At 56.8% G+C, this 23062-nt stretch overlaps 3 protein-coding genes and 1 long non-coding RNA gene across 12 annotated transcripts in view; 1 reads left to right on the top strand and 3 right to left on the bottom strand.

Moving 5' to 3' along the window:
- Window positions 1-2324: 2324 nt before the first annotated feature.
- TRIM65 (tripartite motif containing 65) lies at window positions 2325-7243 on the bottom strand. Its single transcript, XM_035025988.1, has 6 exons — window positions 6824-7243; window positions 5412-5507; window positions 4940-5173; window positions 4679-4853; window positions 4514-4579; window positions 2325-4017 (listed from the first exon to the last, which is right to left on the bottom strand). Exons 1-6 carry the CDS (start codon window positions 7241-7243, stop codon window positions 3443-3445), a joined length of 1566 nt encoding a protein of 521 aa, XP_034881879.1. The 3' UTR covers window positions 2325-3442.
- Window positions 7123-21243, top strand: LOC118024256. Of its 2 annotated transcripts, none has more exons than XR_004683057.1 (3): window positions 7123-7211; window positions 19180-19439; window positions 20715-21243. It is a non-coding gene; the product is annotated as an uncharacterized LOC118024256 (long non-coding RNA). The 2 variants fall into 2 exon arrangements; XR_004683058.1 differs by lacking the exon at window positions 7123-7211 and adding an exon at window positions 16411-16466.
- On the bottom strand, window positions 9206-15001 carry MRPL38 (mitochondrial ribosomal protein L38). Its single transcript, XM_035025989.1, has 9 exons — window positions 14859-15001; window positions 14573-14752; window positions 12288-12422; window positions 12001-12209; window positions 11392-11464; window positions 11216-11261; window positions 10101-10259; window positions 9717-9853; window positions 9206-9518 (listed from the first exon to the last, which is right to left on the bottom strand). Exons 1-9 carry the CDS (start codon window positions 14923-14925, stop codon window positions 9382-9384), a joined length of 1143 nt encoding a protein of 380 aa, XP_034881880.1. The 5' UTR covers window positions 14926-15001; the 3' UTR covers window positions 9206-9381.
- Window positions 16639-23062, bottom strand: part of FBF1 (Fas binding factor 1) — a 22216-nt gene continuing 15792 nt past the window's right edge. For 6 of the 8 annotated variants that reach the window (XM_035025983.1, XM_035025984.1, XM_035025981.1 and 3 more), the window contains 10 exons: window positions 22232-22339; window positions 22009-22148; window positions 21806-21924; window positions 20646-20768; window positions 20375-20560; window positions 19763-19939; window positions 19534-19671; window positions 19328-19445; window positions 18507-18616; window positions 16639-17874 (listed from right to left, as the gene is read on the bottom strand). In XM_035025983.1, coding sequence (XP_034881874.1) covers window positions 17791-17874; window positions 18507-18616; window positions 19328-19445; window positions 19534-19671; window positions 19763-19939; window positions 20375-20560; window positions 20646-20768; window positions 21806-21924; window positions 22009-22148; window positions 22232-22339 — 1303 coding nt within the window. In that variant the 3' untranslated portion in view covers window positions 16639-17790. Of the gene's footprint in view, window positions 17875-18506; window positions 18617-19327; window positions 19446-19533; window positions 19672-19762; window positions 19940-20374; window positions 20561-20645; window positions 20769-21805; window positions 21925-22008; window positions 22149-22231; window positions 22340-23062 lie in introns of those variants that run through there. The other 2 variants (XM_035025985.1, XM_035025987.1) reach the window with 2 other exon arrangements.

Raw genomic sequence — 23062 nt, 5'->3', positions numbered from 1 at the left:
GGTGTAGAGATCACTAAAAAATAAATAAATAAACTTTAAAAAATGTACATCAAAACCATTCAGTGCTACCATGGGACATGGCTTGGGTCCCATTTCAATTTCATAGATGCAAGCGAGGCTGGGAATGGCTTGCTCATTAGTCCCATTTGCTGGATGGCTTTTGCTTGGTTTTGCTTCAGTTTGACCTTTTTCTTTTCCTTTCAAGCAGTACTGCAGCCCTGTAGATAGGTTCATATATGAGGTTTAGGATTATTTTCAGGTTGCACTTTCTGGGTTTAAATTCTACCTCCTCCACTGGAAGAGTTGTGTGACCTCTGGCAAGATACGTAACCTGTCAGAATTCCATTTCTCATCCTTCATGACATAGTTCTTGCAAGGGCAGAGTGAGATGCAGGCATGAACATGCTCCTACAGACCTCAAAAGTGCCAGTTACCTTTTCCCCTTAAGAGCCAATTCATTTCAAAAAAGAATTACTCTGTCGGACAGCCTTAAAGCTACAATAATGGAAATGAAGTATTAAAACACCACCATCTTGAAAATCACAACTCTATGCTTTCCTAGGGAAGCCGATCTTCCTGAGCAGGCTCTGATCTGGGAAGCAGAAGGCCGGCTGGTGCTTATCCATGAACATGTCCCAACCCAAGTGGCACCCCTCACCCCTGCAAAACCAGGCGTGTCTGTGGTCTCAGCAAGCCCCTGCAGCCTGGCTGCCAGGCCTTGGAGCAGGGTGGTGCTGATGCCCGAGCCTCCGAACTGTTCCTGGGTCTTGGCAAACAAGAGATAGTCATGATCAAGTAGCGATCCCAGTGGAAACCAATGTATGGAACTCATTACTCGCCTTCCTGCCAAACTGGGCACACCCAGCCTGGTTCCGCTACTCCTCTGCTGGAAGAGCTTTTCCTGCACTGGTTTCTGCACGCCTTCGTCCTAGCAACCCATGACAGCCCAGCTCAGATGCTACTTCCTCCACAAGGCCCTCTATGATCTGCCCCTTCTTCCCGTGAGTTCCCCCCGGATTGCACCCCTCATTTAATATTTCATAGATCTTCATTTTCTTCTCTCCTTCCAGGAAAGACTCAAGGAGGCTCTGCATAACATCTTCCTAAATTAGACATTCTTAAGCTGGGGGTCTTGGTGAGAAAATCCTCTGTAGTTTCACTCTTCTCTAAACTGAAATTTCGCATTTCTTTCTATAACAAATGGAGAGAATACACCACAGCGGAGTTAGCAATTCTGTGACTTGTCACCAATAGAAATTACAGATAGTTCCATATCACATTATGTGGTGACACGGAACCTGAAATGTCACTTACGTTTATCACTATTTCAAAAATACATTACTAGGCCTCCGTCAGATATTGTTATTTATTGTGTTAAAGAAACACAGATATCACAAATTTATTTTTTTAATTATTTTGTACCTGTATTTCAATGCAATCGGTTTCCATGAAATCCTATGCATTTTGTTTTGTACAATTAAAAGCATTACTTTGGAAAGGGCTGCACCTGGCATCGAGAGGGGCCCTGGTGATGAGAAAGGTTAAGCCCCACTTCTGGATGGAACCCTCCTGACCCTTTTATTCCTTCCTCTTTATACTCTCGTCAGCAGGAGGCTTGGAGGGTAAGGAAGAATTGGCTCAATTATTCTATATTTTTTAATGAACTTTTAATTTTAGAATAGTTGGAAACATACAAAAAAGTTGCAAAGATAACTCAGAGTTCCCAGATACCTCACTCCTAATTCCCCTTTTGTTAACAGCTTACATGATTATGGTGCATTTGTCACAATTAAGAGCCAATATGGGGTGCCTGGGTGGCTCAGTCATTAAGGGTCTGCCTTCAGCTCAGGTCATGATCCCAGGGTGTTGGGATCGAGCCCCGCATTGGGCTCCCTGCTCAGCGGGAAGCCTGCTTCTCCCTCTCCCACTCCCCCTGCTTGTGTTCCCTCTCATGCTGTGTCTCTCTCTGTCAAATAAATAAATAAAATCTTAAAAAAAAATAATAAAATCTTCAAGTGCTCATTATTATTATTTTTTAAGATTTTGTTTATTTAAGGGGGAGGGGCAGGGCGAGGGAGAAAGAGTCTTTTGAAAGTTTTTTTTTTTATTTATTCATTTGAGACACAGAAATACAAAGAGAGAGAGAGCATGAGCAGGGGGAGAGGCAGAGGGAGAGGGAGAAGCAGGCTCCCCGCTGAGCCAGGAGCCTGATGCGGGGCTGGATCCCAGGACCCCGGGATCATGACCTGAGCCGAAGGCAGACACTCAACCATCTGAGCCATCCAGGCGCCCCAGGGAGAAAAAGTCTTAAGCAGACCCTGGCATCACGACCCTGAGATCACCACCTGAGCAGAAACCAAGAAACGCTCAACTGACTGCGCCACCCAGGTGCCCCTTACTATTTTTCTGTTGAGCAAGTCCACTGGGAATTCAGCCTACATACATAGCCATGGATATGGTCAAAGCTTCCTGCTCAAAAATACGCATCGGGGTGAAATTTTTACAGCCTCAAATAATTTCAAAGTTGGATACGGGTTCCCCTGCAGTATCCAAAAGCAGAGCGTCCTTATGAAATTTTTCATAAGCAGAGAGTACCCCTGGCTTTCAAAAGTTGAGGTTCTGCCACTTTGCTTTACAAAAGACCTCCATTAGCACCTGTCTGCACTCACCAAAAGAAATCCGAAACCATGCTAATGTAGGTCTTTTATGAAAGCGAAGTGGCAGAACTTGAACTTTTGGAAGGCAGAGGACACCTGTATTAGGGAAATAAATTCTGGTAGTCATTAGAGAGACCGTTTCTATGGTAATCATTCAGGGGAAAATATTAATACCGTGAAAAATGGTTATGCTAAATTTAAAAATGTAAAAAACATAAGTGTTTTTAAAATGCAACCACAAGTATGTACAAAAGAAACTAAGATACACCAAAATGTTAAGAAAAAAAAAAAAGAGGGAGGAAGGAGGTAAAAATCACTTTTCTCTAGGAATTGTGTTTTGTGGCACCCCCAACCCCCCCCAATTCCTCTGATCTCCGTCACCTTCACGGGAGGCCCGTGACAGCGGAGTGTGTATTTGCCACACTGTGTGGCGAGGCCCGAACCGCACACGCTCTCCTGCAGGACCAGGAGCCCATGGGGCGGCATCAACCTCGGATGCACAGGCAGCGCCTAGAAGCGGGCTCTGCTCAGGCAGGGTCCTCCCGGTTTAGTCCCTTCCTAGTCCCCGTGCCCTTCAATGATGCTGGAAGAGTGAACTCCGGTTTCGGGGCTCCCTCCCAATCTCTTTCCAAGTGGCCCAGCCTAGTTCTGAGTCGATCTTCTGGCCCAAAGCTGGTCCCCTTATAGCTGTGGCCTCAGGTCCCCAAGCTAGGGGCTGGGCAGCTTTAGGGTGCACAGGCACGGTGGCAGCTGTCCCTGGCCTAGAGCTCCATCCTGTGCCTTCCTCAGCTGGGCTCTGAGGCCTCTTCCTGGAGCTCCGAAGTGAGCTTGGCCTCAGGCCGATGGCACAGGGTCAGGGTCCTACCCTCCAGGAGCCAGAAGACAGGGTAGAGGGGCTGGGTGAAGATGGCATGGAAGGTATGCAGGGGCTGGGCCTTGGGCTCCAGGCTGTAGAAGGTGAGGCAGCCAGAGGCCAGGTCCAAGTCCACGCCCAGGAGCTGCCCCGACACCCCTGGGAGGAGCTGGGCCTCCCCGTTGTGCCAAGCCTGCGCCCTGTCCTCCTGAACACAGAGCCCCCAGGAGCTTGGCCCACGCCCGATGTTGTCTGTGTGGGGCCCCTGCCTGTGCCGCGTCAGGTCCGGATAGGCGACGCCCAGGGTCACCGAGTGGTTAGATGCGTGCACCTCCCAGTAGTGTCGCCCGTTCTGGAAGCTCTGGGCACAGCGCACCTGCCAGAGCTCGAAGCTGCTTGGCCCGGCCAGGTCCCGGGGCTTGTGACGGTGCTTTACCTGCTGGTCCTGACGAGACAGGTAGAGGTGGCGATTGGCGCTGTCCGGATCGAAGGTCAGATTGCGATAATCTGTCAGGGACAGACGGACGGACGGAAGGTGAGCGGGCAGGCTCCTGTGCACGTCCACAGTCCTGTCCCCAGGGGGACAGATGGCACCTGGAGCTCCACCAGTGCAAAGCCACGCGTCCGTCAGGCGACCAGCAAGTGGTGACGTCACCACAGCAGGCGGCCTGCGAGTGGAACCTTCCATTCACCTCATTTCAAAGAGGAAGAAACTGAGGCTCCCCAAGGTAACCTGACTTGGTAACGAGTGGAAGACTCACAGCTGAGCCGGGGTTTGCAGGCCCAGCATCTCCTTACGTGCTCTACTGGCCCCACGTGTGAGAGGCTGGCATCCTACGACAGGTGTGCAGCGGGGGGGACGGGCACGGAGCAGACATCCCGGGCGGGGCAGTCGCAGCATGTGCCCCCCACCAACAGGTACACACACACCCACCGACACACGCACACATGAACGCACAATGCACACGTGCACGTGCACACACACGCTTGCTGGTCTCCTTACTCTGCCAGAGTTTCCTCCTCAGTGGACAAACCGGACTCGGGACTGGTGCCAGGGGGCCCGGGGCCTCTAGGAGGCAAAGAAGTGTTAGGGCAGTGATGAGGAGGGGAGCTCGTGGGGGGCAGAGTCCTGATCCCCCTTTCCCACCCACCGTGGGGCCAACCTTACCCACGGGGCCCAAATCAGCAGCCTCAGCTGGTGCTCTGGGGTGGCCCCCCTCATCCAGGAGGAGGTCACACAGCCGGCTCAGTGACTCCTTCAGGCCGGCCAGCTGCTGATCTTCGTCCCACTGCGGAGGAGTCAGAGGCCCAAGAGGCCCCGGGGGCACCAGGAGCTGTGACTCCTGAGCCCCAGGGACAGTTGCAGTGAGCCTGTGCGCCAGGTGCAGGGACGCTGGTCCCCCCAACCTGCTGCCCTGAGGTCTGGTACCTGGAGGAAGGTCCGGTCATCCAGCAGCTCCAGGAGGTCCCGGACCCCGCGGTCATAACTAGCCAGGGCCTCCAGGTGGCCCTGTAGTCGCTCTTCTCCATCCTGGGCTTGTGCTAGCGCCTGGGTCTCGGCCACCTTGATGTCCTTCAGTGCCAAGGCCCGTCGCATCTCTAGGGCCTGCAGCAGGCAGCTGAACTTGCCAGAGATCACGGAGGCCAGGCTGCAGGCCGAGCTCTGCATGGGCGAAGCAGTGGCCTAGGGTGGCCAGGGCCAAAGCTGCCCACTGGGCTGAGGGGTGGGGGATGCGGGTAGCCAGGGTCCCTGGAACATTTCCCCCCACCCTGCTCAGTCCCTCCCTCCCTGGGTCCGGGGGCATTTTCAAGGTAGCTCACATCTACTACCCAGTGTCCCAGGGAGTGACTGGTAGCTGCCTGAAGGACACAGCATGAGGACGCACAGATAGGCCTTGTACCTGGATCTGGCTTCTCTGCTGCTGCAGTTCCTTCAGCTGCCTCTCGGCCTGGGTGGCCTGCTGCTGGCTGACCTCCAGCATGGCTCTCAGCTGGGCCTGTGGTGCCCACCAGGGAACAAGCGACAAGAGGGGACCAGGGATGGCTGTGAAGTCCTCACCTCGATCAACAAACAGCTGCAGATGTGGGGCACCCCCTCCTCGTGCCACCCCAGGCAAGGCTGACCAGTTGACCGGCACTCAGAACACCGGCCTTGGTCTGAGCCCCAGGTGAACTGGGTCAGAGTCCCAGGGAGACCCAGACAAAGCCCGTTTCCAACTGGAGCGGGGAGGTACACAGGCGAGCAGAGGCCTTGGGCTTTAAACCTGACTTCCAGTTCCTCTTGCAGGCTGAGCAACCTGGAGCAGAGCCCCCACTGTCTTTGGGCTGAAAACCCACCCCGCACTACCTCTGGTCAATAAATGGCGTGAGTGACACTTCTGGCTTCGGGAGCCTTGCAGGGAAGGGGTGACAAGTCAGAGCACCAAAGCTATTTGACTAGTGGGTAGTGTGATACATGTGCAGGCTGGGTTCTTCCAAATGCCCGGCCAGTCCTCAGCCCCAGCCCTGGGCATGGGGGAGAAGAGGGCACCCCTCTTTGTGACTCTTCCGGTACCCTTGAGGGTTAGAATGTCGTGTTTTTATGGGAGCGGGACAAAGCATCATTCCCAGCCTCTGGTCAAGAGCCTGTTTTGCTTCTGCTCCTCCAGGCCACACTTCATGAGGCAAGGGCCATCATAATCCCCACTTCGCAGATGAGAAAACAGGACAGAGAAATTGATACTCTGGCCAAAGCCATCAGATAGATCTTCCTAAGCCCAATGTCTCTGTCCAGGCCCCACGGCCTCCAGCGTTGTACAATGTGCCACAGGCAGGAAGTGGGCAGGGGTCACTCTCTCTTGGTTCTACCTGACTGTCCCCCAGGGATGCGCATCTGTCCTCTCACACCCCACATCACTTCACCTCGCTCTAGCAAAACACAGGCTCCTCTGGCGTGCACGTGCCATCTGCCACTCTCTCCCTCCTTGTTGCTGTCACCTGCTGGCCAGGGTTACCCACTTTCATGCTCAGAGCCTCAGCAGTAACATCTCATCCTCATTCTCTGTGACTTCGCAAGCCACGGGGTATCCTCCAACACTGGCTCTCGGCTCCTTGACATCCTCACCCCAGAGCCCTTTCCTTCACTCCGTTTCAGCCACTCAGTCCTGGGGTCTCACCCTGGGCCTGTCACCAGCTCCAAAATCTCTATTCCAAGCACCTGTTTTCTCCTTTTATTCGGGGAATACGCACAAACATCCCCAAAGCCTCCTCCTGCTTAAGCTGCCCGCCCCAGTCCGGGCGCCGAGAGAGACAGGGCAGGGCACCCCGGTGTCACCTCGCGCTCCCGACGCTCGGCGTCCAGCAGCGCCCGCTCGTGGAGGCGACACTCGTTCACGGTGCACGCGCTGCATATGCAGCGACCCTCGGTGCGACAGAAGAGGTCGAGCGGCCGCCCGTGTCGGGGGCAGCGCGCGCCCGGGGCGGAGCCAGGGGCCCGGGCAGGGTCGGGGCCGGCGGCCGGGGCGGGCCCGGCGCGCATCGCCTTGAGCACTGCGCTGAGCGCCACGTTGCGGCGCAGCTCGGCGCCGTCGGGGAAGGGCTTCCGGCACTCGGGGCACGCCTTGTCGCGGCGGTCCCCCCAGTCCCGGATGCAGGCCCCGCAGAAGTTGTGGCCGCAGACCAGCGTCACCGGCTCCAGATAGAGCCCCAGGCAAATGGAGCAGGTCAGCTCGTCCTCCAGCGGCGGCGCGGCCATGGCGGCGGCGGCGGCGGCGGCGCGCGGGGGGCGGTGCCTCCCGAAGGCGGGCGGGCGGTGCGCGGCTCGGGAGCGGGGCCTCCGGGGACGGCGGGCGGGGAGGAGCGGGGCGCGGCGCGGAGGCGGGGCGCGGCGGCCGGCGAGGCGGGGCCTCCGAAAGCGGGCCGGAGTCGCGAGGCGCGACGGGGGCGGGGAGGATCGAGGGCCCCTGGAGCTGGAGCAGAGCGGCTGTTGCCTCCCCCACCTCGGGTACCTGGGCCCTCGCCGCGCCCACTTTCTCCCCTCTGTCCAGGCTCCGAGCCACCCTCGCTGCCTCATGCCGCCCCAGGATGGGAGTTGGGGTCCAGCTCTCGGTGGTCCCACTCTGGGAGCTCCATCCCCTTTCCCCAAACCCTCGTTAAGCGGCTCCTGTGTAGGGGAGCGGCCGCCACCTCCAGGGACCAGAACCTTTGGGAACCCCGTTGGGCCTCGGGGCCTCTTCCTGGCTGAAGGCCCCCACGGACCCCTCATCTGGAAACCTGGACAACAGCAGCTACTTCCCAGCAGTTTTGGCGATTAAATGAGACGGCACGAGGTTGCGCCGGTCAGTAAGAGCAATGGGCACACAGCTCGTGCTCCTTCTAGGCTTTCCTGCCAGGAGGTGCTCCGCTGCCCTTTTCCTTGAGCTGTTTCAGGCATTTGCCACATTGGGGTGTCTCCTTTCTCTAAGCTACGCCAAATTTTGGTGCTTTTAAAGTAAACAGTGAGGTGGAAATTTCTGGTCACCAACACAGAGACCAATCAAGTGTTTTTTTCATACCCCCCCTTTAGTGGAAACCCAAAGTAAGGTTCAACTGCTCTTGGAATCCACTCTCCGTGTGGGCCCCCTGCTGGGAAGTTCCTTCTTTGCAGTTGGGAGCTCTTCTGGAACCTCACTTTTTTTTTTTTTTTAAAGATTTTATTTATTTGAAAGAGAGCAGAGAGACAGAGAGAGAGCACACAAGGGGCAGGGGAGTGTCAGAGGGAGAGGGAGCCCAACGCAGGGCTTGATACCAGGCCCCCGGGATCATGACCTGAGCCGAAGGCAGATGCCCTTCAGATGCCCAGCTGAGCCACCCAGGCGCCCCTGGAGCCTCACTTTTTATATATTAGCAGAGGAGAGGGATCCTGACTCTAACCCACCTGCTGTGGGGCAGTGTGCTGGGCCAGAGTGAGTTGATGGAGGGTTAATTCTCCTTATTTTTCTAACCAACCTGGCCTAATTTTGAGGCGGGGTACCCTCAAAGCAATGCAGCATTCCGTCTTCTGCGTTGTAATACAGGAAGCTCCTCTTCCTAGGAAAGGAAGGTCTCCTCTTGACTGGCTACTTAGAGGAGAAAGAATATTCTTTTTTTTTTTTTTTTTTTTTTAAGATTTTATTTATTTATTTGAGACAGAATGAGAGAGACAGAGAGCACATGAGAGGGGGGAGGGTCAGAGGGAGAAGCAGGCTCCCTGCTGAGCAGGGAGCCCGATGCGGGACTCGATCCTGGGACTCCAGGATCATGACCTGAGCCGAAGGCAGTCACTTAACCAACTGAGCCACCCAGGCGCCCAAGGAGAAAGAATATTCTAACCATCCAGCAAGGTACAGGGGCTTTCTGGGCCCCAAGCAGGGTGTGGCCAGAGGTCTCAAACCTGCTTCTCATTGAGAGCATCCCAGCCTGTTGCCAGGAGCCTGCCACCAACCATGCTGTGAATATCCAGCAAGGGGCCAATCCTCAGGGCTGGCAAAGCTCTTTCAAGAGATCTATGGGAGCAGCCAAGCCCCACGGCCTTTCTTCTGGACCCGCCTCCAGCCACTTGATCTCAGGGCCTGACACCCTTCAGAGGCAGAGTTGAGGGGGTCACCTCCCGAGGCGGGAGGCGGTTCTCTTTCCATCCATGAAGGATTATAGATCCATCATGGGGCTGGAGCGTTCCCAGAACACAGACCCAGACCAGTTACAGCAAAAATCATCTTTATTCACATGTTCCACCCGGGCCACCACCCTTGGGGAGAGCGCTTTTCATTCCCAAACCCTGGGTTGGGAGGGCCACAGAGGGGCTGCCTCAAGCAGGGCCTAGAAGCCCACAGCCCAGCCCAGTCCACTTTCTGAGGTGGGTCGCACTCTGGCCACTTAGTAGATGCCATAGGTGGGTTCGTGACTGTCCCTGTACCGGTCCAGGTAGCGCAGGGGCTGCCGGTGGGGGAAGCGCTTCTGCTTGGGGTGGTAAGAGGGTGGCCTCACAAACTCAAACACGGGCTCCCGCATGTCTGCAGGAAGAGGGGGGTATGGGCGTGGACTGATGTTGGACCGAGCCCCTTTCCCTCGTCTGTTAGCCTGCGACTGCCCAGCCAGCCCACCCAAGCAGTGGCATGCCTCCCAGTGGCACTTCTCCCTGGCAGGTCAGGAGAGGTCTGTGAGCTCAGGCCAGCCGCCCCTGCCCTGCCCCCAGCCCACTCTGGCCTTACCCAGAAGCTGGTGGAAGATGTGGGTGACCGAATCATCCCAGCGGCACTGGAAAAAGGCCAGGCCAGCTGGTGTCATGGCTTCTTGGTGCTTCTTGTAGAAATCAAAAGTGTGGAAGGTCCGCTGGGCAAGCTGGTAGCTATAAGAAGATGGGGAGCATTTAAGAGCAGGGAATGGGCATCAGAGCCCCACACCCCTCCTCCAGCCAGCCCCACAGGCAATCCTGAGAAGCCCCTTAGGATCTGCCTAGCACAACTACCCTTCTGCCCATCTCAAGCCTAAGTTAAGAGACAGAAGAACCAAGCATGACAGACCATTCCGGGGAAGGTGGCCTGAGAGGGGAGAGGGAATGTGGATGGGGGGGTGGGAGGGGTGCTGCAGATTACCAGGGTGAGGGCCGGGTGTCCCCAGAGAAGTCAATTGGCTTATCCTGCTTGAAGAGCAGGAAGGCAAAGCGGTGGAAGCCGGAGCCTCGGGCAGGGAAGGGGGGCAGGTAGGGACAAGTCTCCTGTCCTTCAGCCACGCTGTTGCCTGGAATGTTGGTTCTGGCGGGAGAAAAAGTATCCATGAGTTATCACTCAAGGAAGGCGGCAGCAGGAGCATTCCAATCTGCATATTCCCTAGAGACTGATGTCACTCCCTGGGAGGACACACCCTAAAATGATCTTCATCCAACAGTCAAGTAGGAGGCAATGCTCTGTGAACCCTCAGACAGACTGCAAACTTGTGAAGGAAACAGGAGGGGCTCAGAGGCTAGAGATGGTCAGGGAGAGAGTGAGGTCCAGCAGCCTGTTTACTAGGCCGCGGGGAGCCAGTGGGGCCGGCTAGAGAACCACACCACCTCTGGGCTGTATCTCTGTTTCCTGAAGGCTCTGGGGTTTGTCAGGGAGCGTCTCCCCATCCCGACACCAGGATGGCCACTGTACCTGCCCCACATAGAACTACCCAGAGGATCCTGTTACACAGACTGGTAACTGCATTTGACTAAAAATGATAGAAACCATCCTCCCAGTCACTGGCCCCAATTACCTAGAAGTGCCAAAGCTGGGATCAACCGCCTGACCTCTGCCACCCTGACGCCAGGGCCAAAGGCCACTGAGCAAAAAGTAGCCCAGCTTGGGCAGTCACAGCTGCCAGAGGCCTCTCACCGTCCTTTTCCCATCTGATTGTCACAGAGCCCCTCAGGGTGGCTAAGGCATGGGGTGGTACCACCCTAGTTTTACAGATGAGGAAATGAGTTCAGGGGAACAAGAGGCCTGTGGGAACAGCCAAAGCCTACTGCCTGCTTTTTCTTCCAGACCTGTCTTCAGCCAGTGGATCACAGGGTTCTTGACAGCATCAGGAAGCAGGGGTGAGGGGCTGCCACCTGGGTGGGAGGTTAATCCAAAGTTCCACAGTTAAGCCACGGTGGAGCCAGGACCGAAATCCAGCTACAGCTCTTTCCAGGATACCAGGGCCTCCTCACATGCCTCTGACCCCTTCCCCCAGCCCAGGTACTCACACCAGCCAGTGGACATATTCAGCATCTGGCTCCAGCAGGTGTCCATCTGCACACAAACAGACCCCACTAACTGCCGGGCCCTGCTGCCCCGCCCCCGGCCCCGCCCCTAACTCCCCAGAACCCTGGCTCCTGGGAGGTGAGGGAGGCAAGAGGCCTGGTGAGCCCCAGATACCGACCCAAGTTGGTGAGCAGCAGTGTCCACATGGAGCCCTTGTCTGCCTCATAGGTCACCTCTGGGGCCTGGGCAGCCTGGTGGGGAGACAACAGGGAAGGTGTCACCCCCATCAGGGACAGACAAGCTGCTGTAAACAGACCTTCTGGAGGGGAGGAATCTGAGGGAGCTCTGGAGAAGGGAGAGCCCACTCTGATCCAAACGCCCTTGACGGTCCTTCGAGGTGCAAGTCAGCGAAGAGAAGCTTATAGAAGGAACCCTGCAGAGTTGCCTAGCCAGCTATCTGAACCACAAGGTGGCCCTTACATCAATGGACAGGGGCTAGGAAGGCTCTGAGGACAGCGGGCTAGTGGCAGGAGTATGCCAAGATGGAGCTCTTCCTTTCATCTTATATTCCTTCCTTTGTAATCACCATGGTGTTGTTTACCAGGAAACCAAAAGGGGAAGTCGGAGAAGAACAAAACCCCAAACCAGCCTACATAGGTACCAAGCTTATGCCCTTCACTGCCATAAAAACCGCCTCTGTCAGTGCTTTCACAAAGGAGCTGTCCGTGGTCCCGGGGTGGGACGAGTCTGTACACTCAGTGGGAGAAGGGCACGAGTGAGCAGTTACCTCCGTTGGCGTGACCTCATTGCCGAGGTACACAGGCACCAAGTCATCTTCACCCACAGCATAGGCCACGTGCAGGGGGACTCGGGGCACAAAGGTGGCGCCACGGAACAGGTCTCGATAGAGGCCACAGTATTCAGCCAGACGCTGCTTGTGGTAGGGGCCACAGGTCTTCTCCCACTCAGCCCGCACAGCCTCCAGCGGGATGCGTGCTGGTAAGGAAAGATGCCGGTCAGGATGCAGAGTGGGGGCAGGGACACGGTGGGGCCCCCTCCCCTGGGAAGGCTTACCTGTGCGGAGGCGGGCAGCTCGCTCCTCCTCTGGGTTGGCACGCAGCTCCCGGAGGACCTGTTTCCGCTCCAGCAGCTGTTGGGTCCGGCAGACCTTGGGTGGGGGCAGCCCGATGTCAATTTTGTCTTTGGGATCTGGGGAGGGAAGATATGTTGGAGAAAGTGGGAACAAGTTTCAGTGAAGCTGCCAGTCCCTACCTAGTCCTCTCACTTGCCCAAGTTCTGCTGGTAAAGCTTACCCTTTAATTCACAAAACTAAATCACATGGTGCAGTCCGCTTCCCAGACCCGAACAGGGTCCAACTGCTAAGCAAATTGGATTCGACTTGAAATTGCATTTTCTGATCCCTAAACCAGGTCACACTGTCTAGGTCGTGGGTAATACAGGTGAGTAGATAATCATCTTAATTATGGTTGGAATGACCTTCAAGCCTATTCACACCTGGCCGTGGACATTCACCTGAGTCCTTGGTAGAATTAGCTGAAGCTATAAAGACTTAAAGAAGCATTTCTTATACTTTAATGGACTCACCATACAAGTCACCTGGGAAATTTGTTAAAATTCAGATTCTGAATCAACAGGTTAGCGGGGGGCCTGAGATTCTGCATTCCTAACAAGCTCCTAGGTAATGCCTGTGCTGCGAGTCTCAGAACACACTCTGAGTAACAAGGCCCAAGGAGACTTTCGATACGATACTTCTTCCACTTACATTAGACAGTAACAATAAGATGCACTGAACCCTCGTCAAAGATGGATTTGTCTAAAAAAACCTTTAATACAACAATTTTGTGACAGACACAATTATTTTATTTTACACTGAGGAAACTGAAGCTCAGGCAAGTCACTGAGATAGGGAAACTGAAGGACTCCATAAAAATATGCTTTTTGCTCCTTTTCCTGCTTTTTCTTTTTTAAGTAAACTCTGTGCCCAACATGGGGCTTGAACTCACAACCCTGAGATCAAGAGGTGCATGTTCTACCAACTGAGCCAGCCACACACCCCTTTCTACTTCTATTTTTGCTAGGACCCACACCCCCACTTTATGGATGCCTTTTGTAAGGAACAAGGAATTAATGATTTCTTTCGAATAGATAACATCTAAGGAAGGACCAGGTGAGAATGACTGCAGGAAGCCACAGTATGTGTATTCCAGACAACCAGCTCTAGACATCTCAACGCCAAGACCCCCTGGCTCCATGGCTCCACGGAATAAGACTTGGGCCCTTATCTTTGTTCTAACTGGTTCCTGGATGCCTGAGAGGACATGTGCACCAGACCACAATCCTCAGTAAAAACCCCCAGGCCCCAAGCAAAGAGGAGACTCCCTCCTTTCCTTTCTGAATCTCCCAAACACACTGTCCGTACCTGCACTCTTTCTATACCTTCCAGAAACTCTGCTTTTACCTTCTGCTGGCTGGAGTTTGAGTCTTATCCTGCGTGCATCAGGGATCCTTCTCTAGGTCCCTGGACCTGGCCTGTCAGCATCAACTCCTAAGAAGTTGGGTTTAGATCAGACTATGTGGATTCCATCCCTGTGTCCTCAACCATCATAAAACTGCCTCCCTAAATGCTTTCCACATAAAGATGTACTCGGGAAGTAGGTTGCTCAAGGGCAGGATCCCCGAGTCACTTTGCCCAGAGCTTTCAATTTCATTCAGGAAAGAACTGCACACCTTTGTGCCAAGCACTATGCGGGTAGAAGGATCAAATGGTCAAGACAGGCAAGGTCCCTGTCCTTGGGTGCCTGGGTGGCTCAGTTGGTTAAGCGACTGCCTTCGGCTCAGGTCATGATCCTGGAGTCCTGGGATCGAGTCCCGCATCGGGCTCCCTGCTCGGCGGGGAGTCTGCGTCTCCCTCTGACCCTAACCCCTCTCATGCGCGCGCTCTCTCTCATTCTCTCTCTGTCAAATAATAAATAAAATCTTTAAAAAAAAAAAAAAAAAAAGATCCCTGTCCTTAGGGATCCCAATACGGGGAGAGGACCAGTGAAAACAAAGTCAGGACAGGGTGTGGCCGGGGCTTCACACAGCATTTTAGGAGCACAGAGGGACGTTCTAACACGGAATGGGGGGGTGGGGAGGAGAAACCTGGAAAGGATTTTCGAAGTATAAGGTGGAACTCTAACAGCGGGAGAAGGGAATCTTCCAAATAAAAGAACCAAAAGGTGTGAAAAATCCTGGTGGGACTAAATGGCCCACAGGGCGCACGTGGGCGCTGGCAGGCCCCCTCCGCCAGTGCTCGGGGAGGACGCCGGCGGCCCCCCCGCCCCCCGGTCGCCCTGCACCTGACTCCTCCCCGAAGTGCTCCCGATAGGTCCGCCACCAGTGCGGGTTCCGCGCCTCCTGCTCCGCCCGGCGCCGGTAGCGGTCGAAGCTGCGGTATTTCTCCAGCTGCTCCAGGTTGCTCACATCGATGTCCTCGTTGGGCATCGGCCCCAGAGGGGCGGTCCGGCGGTTCAGGGCGGCTGCGGGTAGACAGCGGGAGGTGAGGCCAGGGCCGGACGCTGGCTCGAGCCCCGGGGCCCGGGCTCTACAGGGACCTCCAAGAGCCCCCCACCTCAGACCCCTCACCCGAGGCGCTGAAGCCCCGCCACCCGCGACTTCCGTAAAGCGCGGCCCGCCACCAGGGCGCCGCCATCTTTCCCCAGGACGGCGGCCCGCGTGCCGCCGCCGCCAAGGACCCCGCAGAGGTGGCCGGAGCAGCGCCTGAGCGTCCCGCGGAGGCCCCTCTCCGCCCGGCCCCGCCCCCGGGCTCGCGCCCTGCGGGCCCCGCCCCCGCCCGGGCTCCAGCTCCCTCCTTCCCGGGAGGCGGAGCTGCGGGCGGTCCGGGCCCCTGGCCGCGGCCGGCCACCAGGAGGCGGCATACACCACAGCCTGCCCCTCCGCGGAGGACACCGAGGGCCTCGGGGCCAGAGGCGAGCGGCGTGCAGGCCCTTGACCCCCGGTGGCTGGGATTTCAACGGTAGCCCTTACTTTCGGGAAACACTTGTTCTCTCACGGTCCTGGAGCGCTCCAAGAACGGGCTCACTTGGGATTTAACTGTTTGAAAGGCAAGCACGGATTCCATGTATCAACTGGAAACAAGTAACAAACACGGATGACTCTTGAAGTGGAAGTAATGCCGCCTCCTCCCCGCCCCCCGCCCCCCGCGTCTTTCTTCGTTGTCACTTAACTCCAACACCTCTCTCTACAGCAAACTGAATTAAGCATCTGGGTTAAGACCTTGAAACGTTGTTGATACTTTTGAAGGGAAAAGCACCAGCAGATACACAGCTGGGTAGCCCTCTGCTGTCTGTGGCCTGGGGTACAAGTTGTTGGAAGGGGAGAACTGAGCTCCCTGCCACACCTTAATGCCAGGAGCAGTGATATGGAGCAGTTATAGGTACTGAGTAAAGCATCATTACAAGCCAAGGGCGGTGGAGCGTCTCTACTTGTCTGTTTCATCGAGTGACACCACCCAGTTGCCCAAGCCAGAAACCTGGGGGTCCTCTTTGACACTTCTCCCTTCCTGACCCTCCGTGCCAGGCATCAGGTCCATGACCCCTCACTGCCATCCCCGGCAGTGCTGTCCTCAGTCTCCCCTGCACCCTGCAAGCAGCCTTCTGACCCGCCCCCTCCAGTGTGTTCACTCCACAGCCACGATGTGCTTTCGAAAGTGCAAATATAGTCTCACCGTTTAAAACAGTGAGGGCATACCCACTGCCCTGAAAATAAATGAGGCCACACAGACCCGCTTCCTAATTCTACACTCATTTCTCTTTGTCTTGAAGCCCAAGCTCGCCCTTGCGGGTCTCCCTGCTGGGTGATCCTGTCTGCCAGGGGACTAAGTCAATGGCAGCTCTCCCAGGCTGTGCCCGTGCTTACAGCCCCGTGGCTCTTCGCACAGGCGGCAACTCGTTTAGGTGTCTGTGGAGAGAAGGACCGAGTTCCAAGCTTCATGAGGTTTCTAATGGGACACTGATGCTTCCCTCCTCAGTGCAGGCACCACCCCGAGCAGCAGCTTGGAGATCTCGTGCCTCTCCACAGCCCTGTGTGCAGCATGCTCTTCTAGAAGGAGGCAGTGGAATGAGGTGGCTGAGACCCTGCAGCTTTCGAATCAGCCCGAGAAGGCTCTACTATTTGCTGTCACCTTGGGCAGACGATTTAATCTCCCTGAGCCTCTGTCCCTTCATGTGTGAGGTAGGGCTGATCATCACACTCTTCTCCCGGTCGTGAGGCAGCCAGTGAATGTACAGATTCAGGAAGGTCCCAGCGCCAGCCAGCTTTATAGCACGTAACAGTGCTACAGAGGGAACACGTCTAAGAGATAAGTATAAACTCTCAGGAGTCAAGGCAAATTCTAACAATCGAATCGTTAAGAATATAGCAATTTAATGGGTCCAAGATAAAGGCCGGAAATAGCTGGTAAATGAAGATCCTTCTGAAAGCTGTTCTGGTACCCCCTCAGCCTCGTCCTCCTCTGCCCTTTGTCCTCCAGTGGAAGGTAACCAGTCGCTGGCTGAGGAAAGCCGCTTCAGGAGTTGGCCGTGGTTATGTTAGTGGAGTCCATCTGTCCTCGGGTTTGCTGGGACAACTGCCAAGCTGCCGCCCCTCTCCTGGCGCCCCTGCAGGGAGAAGTGCAAAGGCGCCCTCCCGGGGGCGGCAGCCTGGGTAAGGCCCTGTGGGGGTCCCCAGTGCTCTCTACCCTCCCAGCTGTGGCAGCGGCCTTCACTCTCCAGTCTTTGCTCCCACCTGCTGTGGCTTCGTAGCAGGTGAACAGGACAGAGAGGCCTCTCTACTGGTCCCTCACCACACCCCACTGTCATGCCCAGCTCTGCCTCTGGGAAGCCCTAATTACAAGAAGCGACAGGCCAGTATTCGTGAGGGCTGGTCAGTGATTCAGGCAGCTGGGAATGAGGCAGGAACTTTCTGCCAGCCAACCTGAGAGCACAAGGCTGCGAGGTAAACCTGGCTGGGCACGGCGCCCTCCTGCCCCCTCTGTGCCCCACAACACCGCCCGCGTCCTCGGTCAAGAGGATAGAAGGCGCTTCAAAACATGTGCTCTGACTCTGTGTCCCAGTTAGGGAGGAGAGCCCGTGCTGTCCCTGTAGGCCTCTCGGACAGAGAGGGCAGGAGGCTGTCCGTGGCGTCTCTCTAGAAGACTCCCCCGCCTCAGAAGAGGCCCAGGTGAAAATATCCCCCAACCATCTGCCTGCTGAGGAAGGGAGGGGTTCACAGAGCCCAGTGAGCCCTTGGATCTGAGCTGGAAGTCTGGGGGAGGAGAACCGAAGCTGTGGCTGGCAGGGTCGTGGGGCTGAGACACCTTCGGCATCACATCTCCCCAGAGGCCACTGCTCCTCGAGCCCTAGAGGCTGGAGTGTGCAGAGAGCACGTGCTCGCACCCTGTCCCCAGGAGGAGCTGTAATCAGGCCCTGGGTACTCCCTCCTCGGAGCCGGCAGCCAGGGGTGCGATGGGAGAGACTTCCAGGGTTGGAGGCCTCCGCTGAGGAGCCAGTGGCGCCCTTCAGGCTGAATGGGATGTCATATTGTAGGAGGCTTTCTTCAGGGTCTCCAGGAAGAACTGTTCATTCTCCAAGAAGTCACGGTCCTGAAAGGCAGGGCTGGGTGAGCAGTCCCCACTGCGTGGCTCCCTCCTGTACCCACTTCTGTGAACAGGGCCACTGGTTCGCAGGACTGAGAGCAAGGTGGAGCCAGGCCTCACTCAGGGGCCCTCTCTCCACTTACTCCCTGGCTCTGGGATGCGGCGGGGGCGGTGGGGGCACGGAAGTGAGACAGCGCAGGTCTCAGTCATGGTGAGGCCCTTTGTCAGCACATGACTTCACCTCTGTAAACCTGTCTATAAACTGGGGATAATAACATTACCTGCCTGCAGGACTGGGGGAGTGGGGGTAGAGGCTCGTACCGCACATACAGCTTTTAGCACGGAGCCTGGCATGCAGGGAATGCTCTGGAAGTGATAGCTCCTATCATTCTGATCACAGGATTACTGTGAGGTTCAACCAAGGTGGATGCAAGCTGCATCCCACAGAACCAGGCCTGGGGGACGGGTCTCAGAGATGCTCAGTGGGCAATCCGCACTATTATGGTGGGGTGGGGGGACTCAGCCCTCCCTGGGGCCAGGGTGCTCCTTCCTGCCTCCCACCAGTGTGGACAGAGGAGCCCTGGGCCCAGGGCGAGTGGGCGGCTCAGCTGGGGCTGCCTTCCGCTCGGGACGCTCACCTGCTCCGCCGTGTGCCTCAGCAGCACCAGCTTGGCGTGGAGGTGCGAGGGGCCCAGGCCGGCGGGGGGCCGGCTGCACCGGGGCGCGGTGGCGGCAGGAGCCACGGTGGCTGAAAAGGCCGAGGAGGAAGTCAGGGGCTGCGGCGAGGGTGGGACAGCAGGACAGCTACAGCTGGGTCCCTGCGGCCCTCTCACCACTGCGGGCCGCAGCAACCGCGCCAACCTTCTGGGCGCTTCCACCGACTCTCAAAAGCCTTTGAAAATGCTCACGGGATATTCCCTGGCAAGTCCAATTCTAGGATTTTATTCACGGGAAATAATCAGGCAAAGGTATAGAGATGTATATACAAACATTTCCACTGGGGTGTTTATCTTAGTGACAAAAAACCACTCAGTATGGAATCAGTAAAAACATGGGACACAATGGACAATGATGCTGATTAAGAATTACAGTTAAATGTTTAATTACTGATAGCAAGACATGTTCCATATACATGTTTCTGAATGAAAGAAATCAAGGTTGGAAACAACTGAGATGATCTCAATTTTTTATTTTGAAAACATACAGTGTAGAACGCTATGCACCAAAATGTTAAAAGTGGTTTTCTCTAGAGAGTGAGGTCGAGATTAACTTTTTACAAAGCAGCTTTCCCCTCTCTTCTCTCTTACTTAGCCTTCCCTGACGAACATGCGTGACTCGCGTAACAAGGGACCAGCAAGCGGATGTTAACGGGCCCCTGACTCCAGTGAGGGAAGCCGCTCGGGCACCGCCCCCCAGCGGGCCGGCCCAGCCCACGGCCCATCCTTGGAAAGCTACTCACCACCCAGGCAGGAGGCTGCCGGGCCCTGGGCCCTGGGGAGCAGCACCACGGGGCTGGAGGGCAGGTCCTGTCGGATGTGGTCCAGCAGCAGCCTCTGTTGGGCCAGACTCAGGTGCTCCTGTCCCCGACCCCAGAGAGAAGGACGTGGCTGCGAGGGCGGGAGACTGGAGGGGGGCGCGGGGGCGGCCGGCCGGGAGGAGCCTTGCCTGGTGCATGTGCTGCTCCTGCTGCCGCAGCTGCTCCTGCTGCCGCTGTACCCGCTGTAGCCGTGCCTGCTGCTCCTGCTGCACCTGCCGGGCCTCGCGCAGCGCCCGCTGCCCCTCCTCCAACTTCTCCGAGGCTACCTGCGGTCAGCGGGGCTCCCTGCAGTCAGCGGGGCTGGCTGGGTGGGTGCCCGGCCAGGCCCACCCCGCCCCGAGCCCAGCAGCCCGGCACCTGGCTCCTGCTCTCCACCTCCTCGGCACGGAGCCTGGTGCGCAGGGCAGCAGCGCTGACCCTCTCCTTCTCCAGCCGCAGCTCCTGCCGCTCCCGCTCCAGGGCCTCCCTCTCGGCCGCCAGCTGATCCTCCTTGGCTCGGAGCTCACTGGCCCTGATCTTCAGCTCGGCTTGCTCCTGGAGACGGCAAGGCCTTGGGTGCATTCTCCCCTCCGGAGCGAACTCCCCCTCCCCCTTGGTTTCCCAGGCTCCGACCCACCCTGACTCTGGGGGAGGCAGTGTGGCAAGGGGTCCAAGGACGGGTCAGAGAGGCCTGGGGCCAAGAATCGGGGCTGCCCCTCACCCCGGGACTCAACTCCTCTGAACCCCAGCTTCCTCATTTCTAGAATATCTAAGTCAGGGAAACGTGATGACAATTAAATGAGAGAATGTATATAAAGCACCTAGGCCAATTAAAGGAAGTTATTATATGATTGTTTTCATTTCTACATTCTTGTTATCTCTAGGCTCTTTGCTAAGGGACTACAACCCGAGGGAGGAGCAGTGAGGGCCGGGGAAGGAAAGGGCAGGGCTGCTGAGCTCCAGGGCTGCCCTGGAGGCTCTGGGCCCTACCTTGGCCAGGCTGATGAGGGTGCCCTCCCGCTGGGTGTCCACCTGCAGCGCCCTCTCTGCCTCACGCTCAGCCCGCTCCTTACTCAGCTTCTGCTGCGCATAGAACTCGGCCCACTCGGCTGCGAGGCGCCGCCGCTCCTCCCCACACTTGCGCATGACGGACTTCTGCTCCTCCAGCAAGGCGCTCTGGGACAAGAGGGGCCAGGGCACAGGCTGAGCATCCTGAGGCTTATGGCAGGGGTCACAGCTGTACATGCGTGGCTGCAATCACCTTGGCCTTCTCCAGCTCCTCCCGTTCCATGGTGATCTGCTGGACCATGACTTTCCTCTGCTCTTCTAGACCGCGCTGCGTGGACTCAGCCCTGGACTGCTCGGCATTCACCCGCCATCGCTCCTGGGGGCCAGGTGAGGACATGCGTTCCCTGGACACCCTGCCCGCCCCCTCCGCCCCCCGTCAGGCCTGACTGCGCCCCAGGGAGCTGTGCAACCGCCCCGCCTCTCCCACACTATGCCACAAACACCTCCAGAGAGGTACAGAAGGAAGTGCCAAGCAGGGCTGCCAGGGCCCAGGCTCCGGGATGAACTGCACCACGGCCTAGAGGCTCAGGAGCTACCACCGAGAGGCGGCCCCGCTCCCTGAGATGCAAGCTGCTGCACTCTGCGTGCCTGTCTCACAGGCAGGTGGCCGGGGCAGGTGTGACACAGCGTACGCCAGGGGACCAGGGGCCACACTAGCACGAGCTTAACAACTTGACCATGCCTGCCTCAGGCAGGGGCTTAAGAAATTTACAAGAAGGGTGCCTGGATGGCTCAGTTGGTTAAGCGACTGCCTTCGGCTCAGGTCATGGTCCCAGGGTCCTGGGATCGAGTCCCACGTCGGGCTCCCTGCTCGGCGGGGAGTCTGCTTCTCCCTCTGACCCTACCCCCTCTTGCGCTCTCTCTCTCACTCTCTCTCTCTCTCAAATAAATAAAAAAATAAAAAAAAAAGAAAGAAATTTACAAGAAGACCTGAATACATATGGTTCATGATACAAACACACCTACATCTAATGTTGATAAGTCTACGGAAGATACAGAACATCCTCAGTGGCTACCTCTGGGCAGTGGGTAATTCTAATTTTCTTCTGTACTGCTAACTGTACAGAAGAAACTGTACTGTATTTTGATTTTTTCAGTATAACGTATCATGTTATAAACTAGCACAAAGGAAAGGAAAGGTATCATTTTTTAGAGAATCAAGCTTGTTCTTCTATACAAAAGATACGAAGGGGTTCAAAAATGCATCTCTTAGAGCTCAGGAGGCACAGGCTTCAGTAGACGGATGAACGTGACAGATCTGAGCAAGGTGGGCAGGAAGGGCAGAAAGGGGAGCACTGGCTGCATCCCTGGGGTGCTGGGGAGACAGGCCCTGCCGGCGGGAGGGTGGCCCACCTGCTCCAGCAGCCGGCTCTGCTCGTTCAGGCGTGCCTCCATCTTCCCGATGACCTCCTGGAGCCGGCTTCTCTCCTCTTCCATGTCCCGCTGCTGCTGGCCCAGCCTCTCCTGCAGCACTGGGGGGCCACGGGGCGCTCAGTACCCGCCCTCTGTCCCAGCGGGATCGGGGTGCAGGGGGGTACCCACGGCCCACCCGGTACCTCTGAGCTGCTGGTCGCGCTGCCGGAGCCCCAGCTCCCGCTCCTGGGCGGTGGTGAGGTGCGAGGCCTCCACGCGGGAGGACAGCTCATGCAGGCTGCTGGAGAACTTCTCCATCTGCTCGATGATGCTATTCAGGGACCTGGGGCCGGGGGGACTGGGTCAGCCTGGCCCCGGGCCCCAGCCCTGCCCCTCGGGCAGGCAGGGCCCAGATGGCGCCCATACCGCGTGTGGGAGGTGGCACTGGTGACCGCGTCGATCTCTCGGTCCTTCAGCAGCTTCACCCGCTGCAGCTGCTCCTCGTGGTCCTGGCGCATCTCCAGGATGGAGGCCCTGAGGGGAGCGAGGGCAGCACAGTGAGCATGCATGCCAAGCTGCGCCAGAGGGCTTGCCATTCAGCTCCCCTGCATCTTTCCTCCTTGTCCTCGTCTTCTTCTTCTCCTCCAGGCACTGCCTCCGCTACCTTGGCTCCTCATCCTTATGTGTCTTCGGGCCTCGATGCCACAACCACTCTAACAGGGAGACTCCTTCCATTACTTAGCAAAGGACACACACAGGAGAAAAGATAGGTGTGTGGGTAGCCTTTTCTTGTCTGGCCAATCTGAGAAGTGTTGAAATGCCTGCTCTGCCCACATCGACCGGCTCCCTTATGTAGCTTTTCTTAGTTTTGTTCTCATCTAGAAAGGCAACCGGATGGACACACCGGGCACAAGAGTGTAAACCTCATCCGGGCACAAGAGTGTAAACCTCATCCAGGGTCCATCTAGTCACCAGACTCAAGAGCGCCAGCAGGCGAGGGGCCTGACCTATGCTGAGCTAGGTGCTTGGGTTGCCTGCCACTGCCAGGACCCCTTAGGTCCTGCAGGGACCTCTACCCCACTGCTGGGGGAGTGCTGGGCCCTCCACTCAAAGGCGGTAATGGGTCAGTGTGCCTGGCCTTGGTCCTCACATGGAAGGGAAAGGGTCAAGCCTCAGCTGCTGAGCCATGGCTTGGCGACTCCAGGGAATGGACTTCCTCTGGCCATCCTCGAAGATGGCCAGGCCCTGCCTGTCCCC

This window comes from Mirounga leonina, unplaced genomic scaffold (genome assembly GCF_011800145.1).
Source record: "Mirounga leonina isolate KUSES-001 unplaced genomic scaffold, KU_Mleo_1.0 Mir_197, whole genome shotgun sequence".
NCBI lineage: Eukaryota > Metazoa > Chordata > Mammalia > Carnivora > Phocidae > Mirounga > Mirounga leonina.
This window is presented reverse-complemented; position numbering and strand designations above follow the sequence as displayed.

Coding starts and splice junctions, on each gene's coding strand:
- MRPL38 (XM_035025989.1), bottom strand. CDS start 14,925: ATGGCGGCGCCCTGGTGGCGGGCCGCGCTTTACGGAAGTCGCGGGTGG. Junction 14,753..14,858: donor GCGGGGCTTCAGCGCCTCGG/GTGAGGGGTCTG, acceptor GTCTACCCGCAG/CCGCCCTGAACCGCCGGACC. Junction 9,519..9,716: donor CATCTTCCACCAGCTTCTGG/GTAAGGCCAGAG, acceptor CTCTTCCTGCAG/ACATGCGGGAGCCCGTGTTT.
- TRIM65 (XM_035025988.1), bottom strand. CDS start 7,243: ATGGCCGCGCCGCCGCTGGAGGACGAGCTGACCTGCTCCATTTGCCTG. Junction 5,508..6,823: donor CCGAGCGTCGGGAGCGCGAG/GTGACACCGGGG, acceptor TGGGCACCACAG/GCCCAGCTGAGAGCCATGCT. Junction 5,174..5,411: donor AGCAGAGAAGCCAGATCCAG/GTACAAGGCCTA, acceptor TCGCCCATGCAG/AGCTCGGCCTGCAGCCTGGC.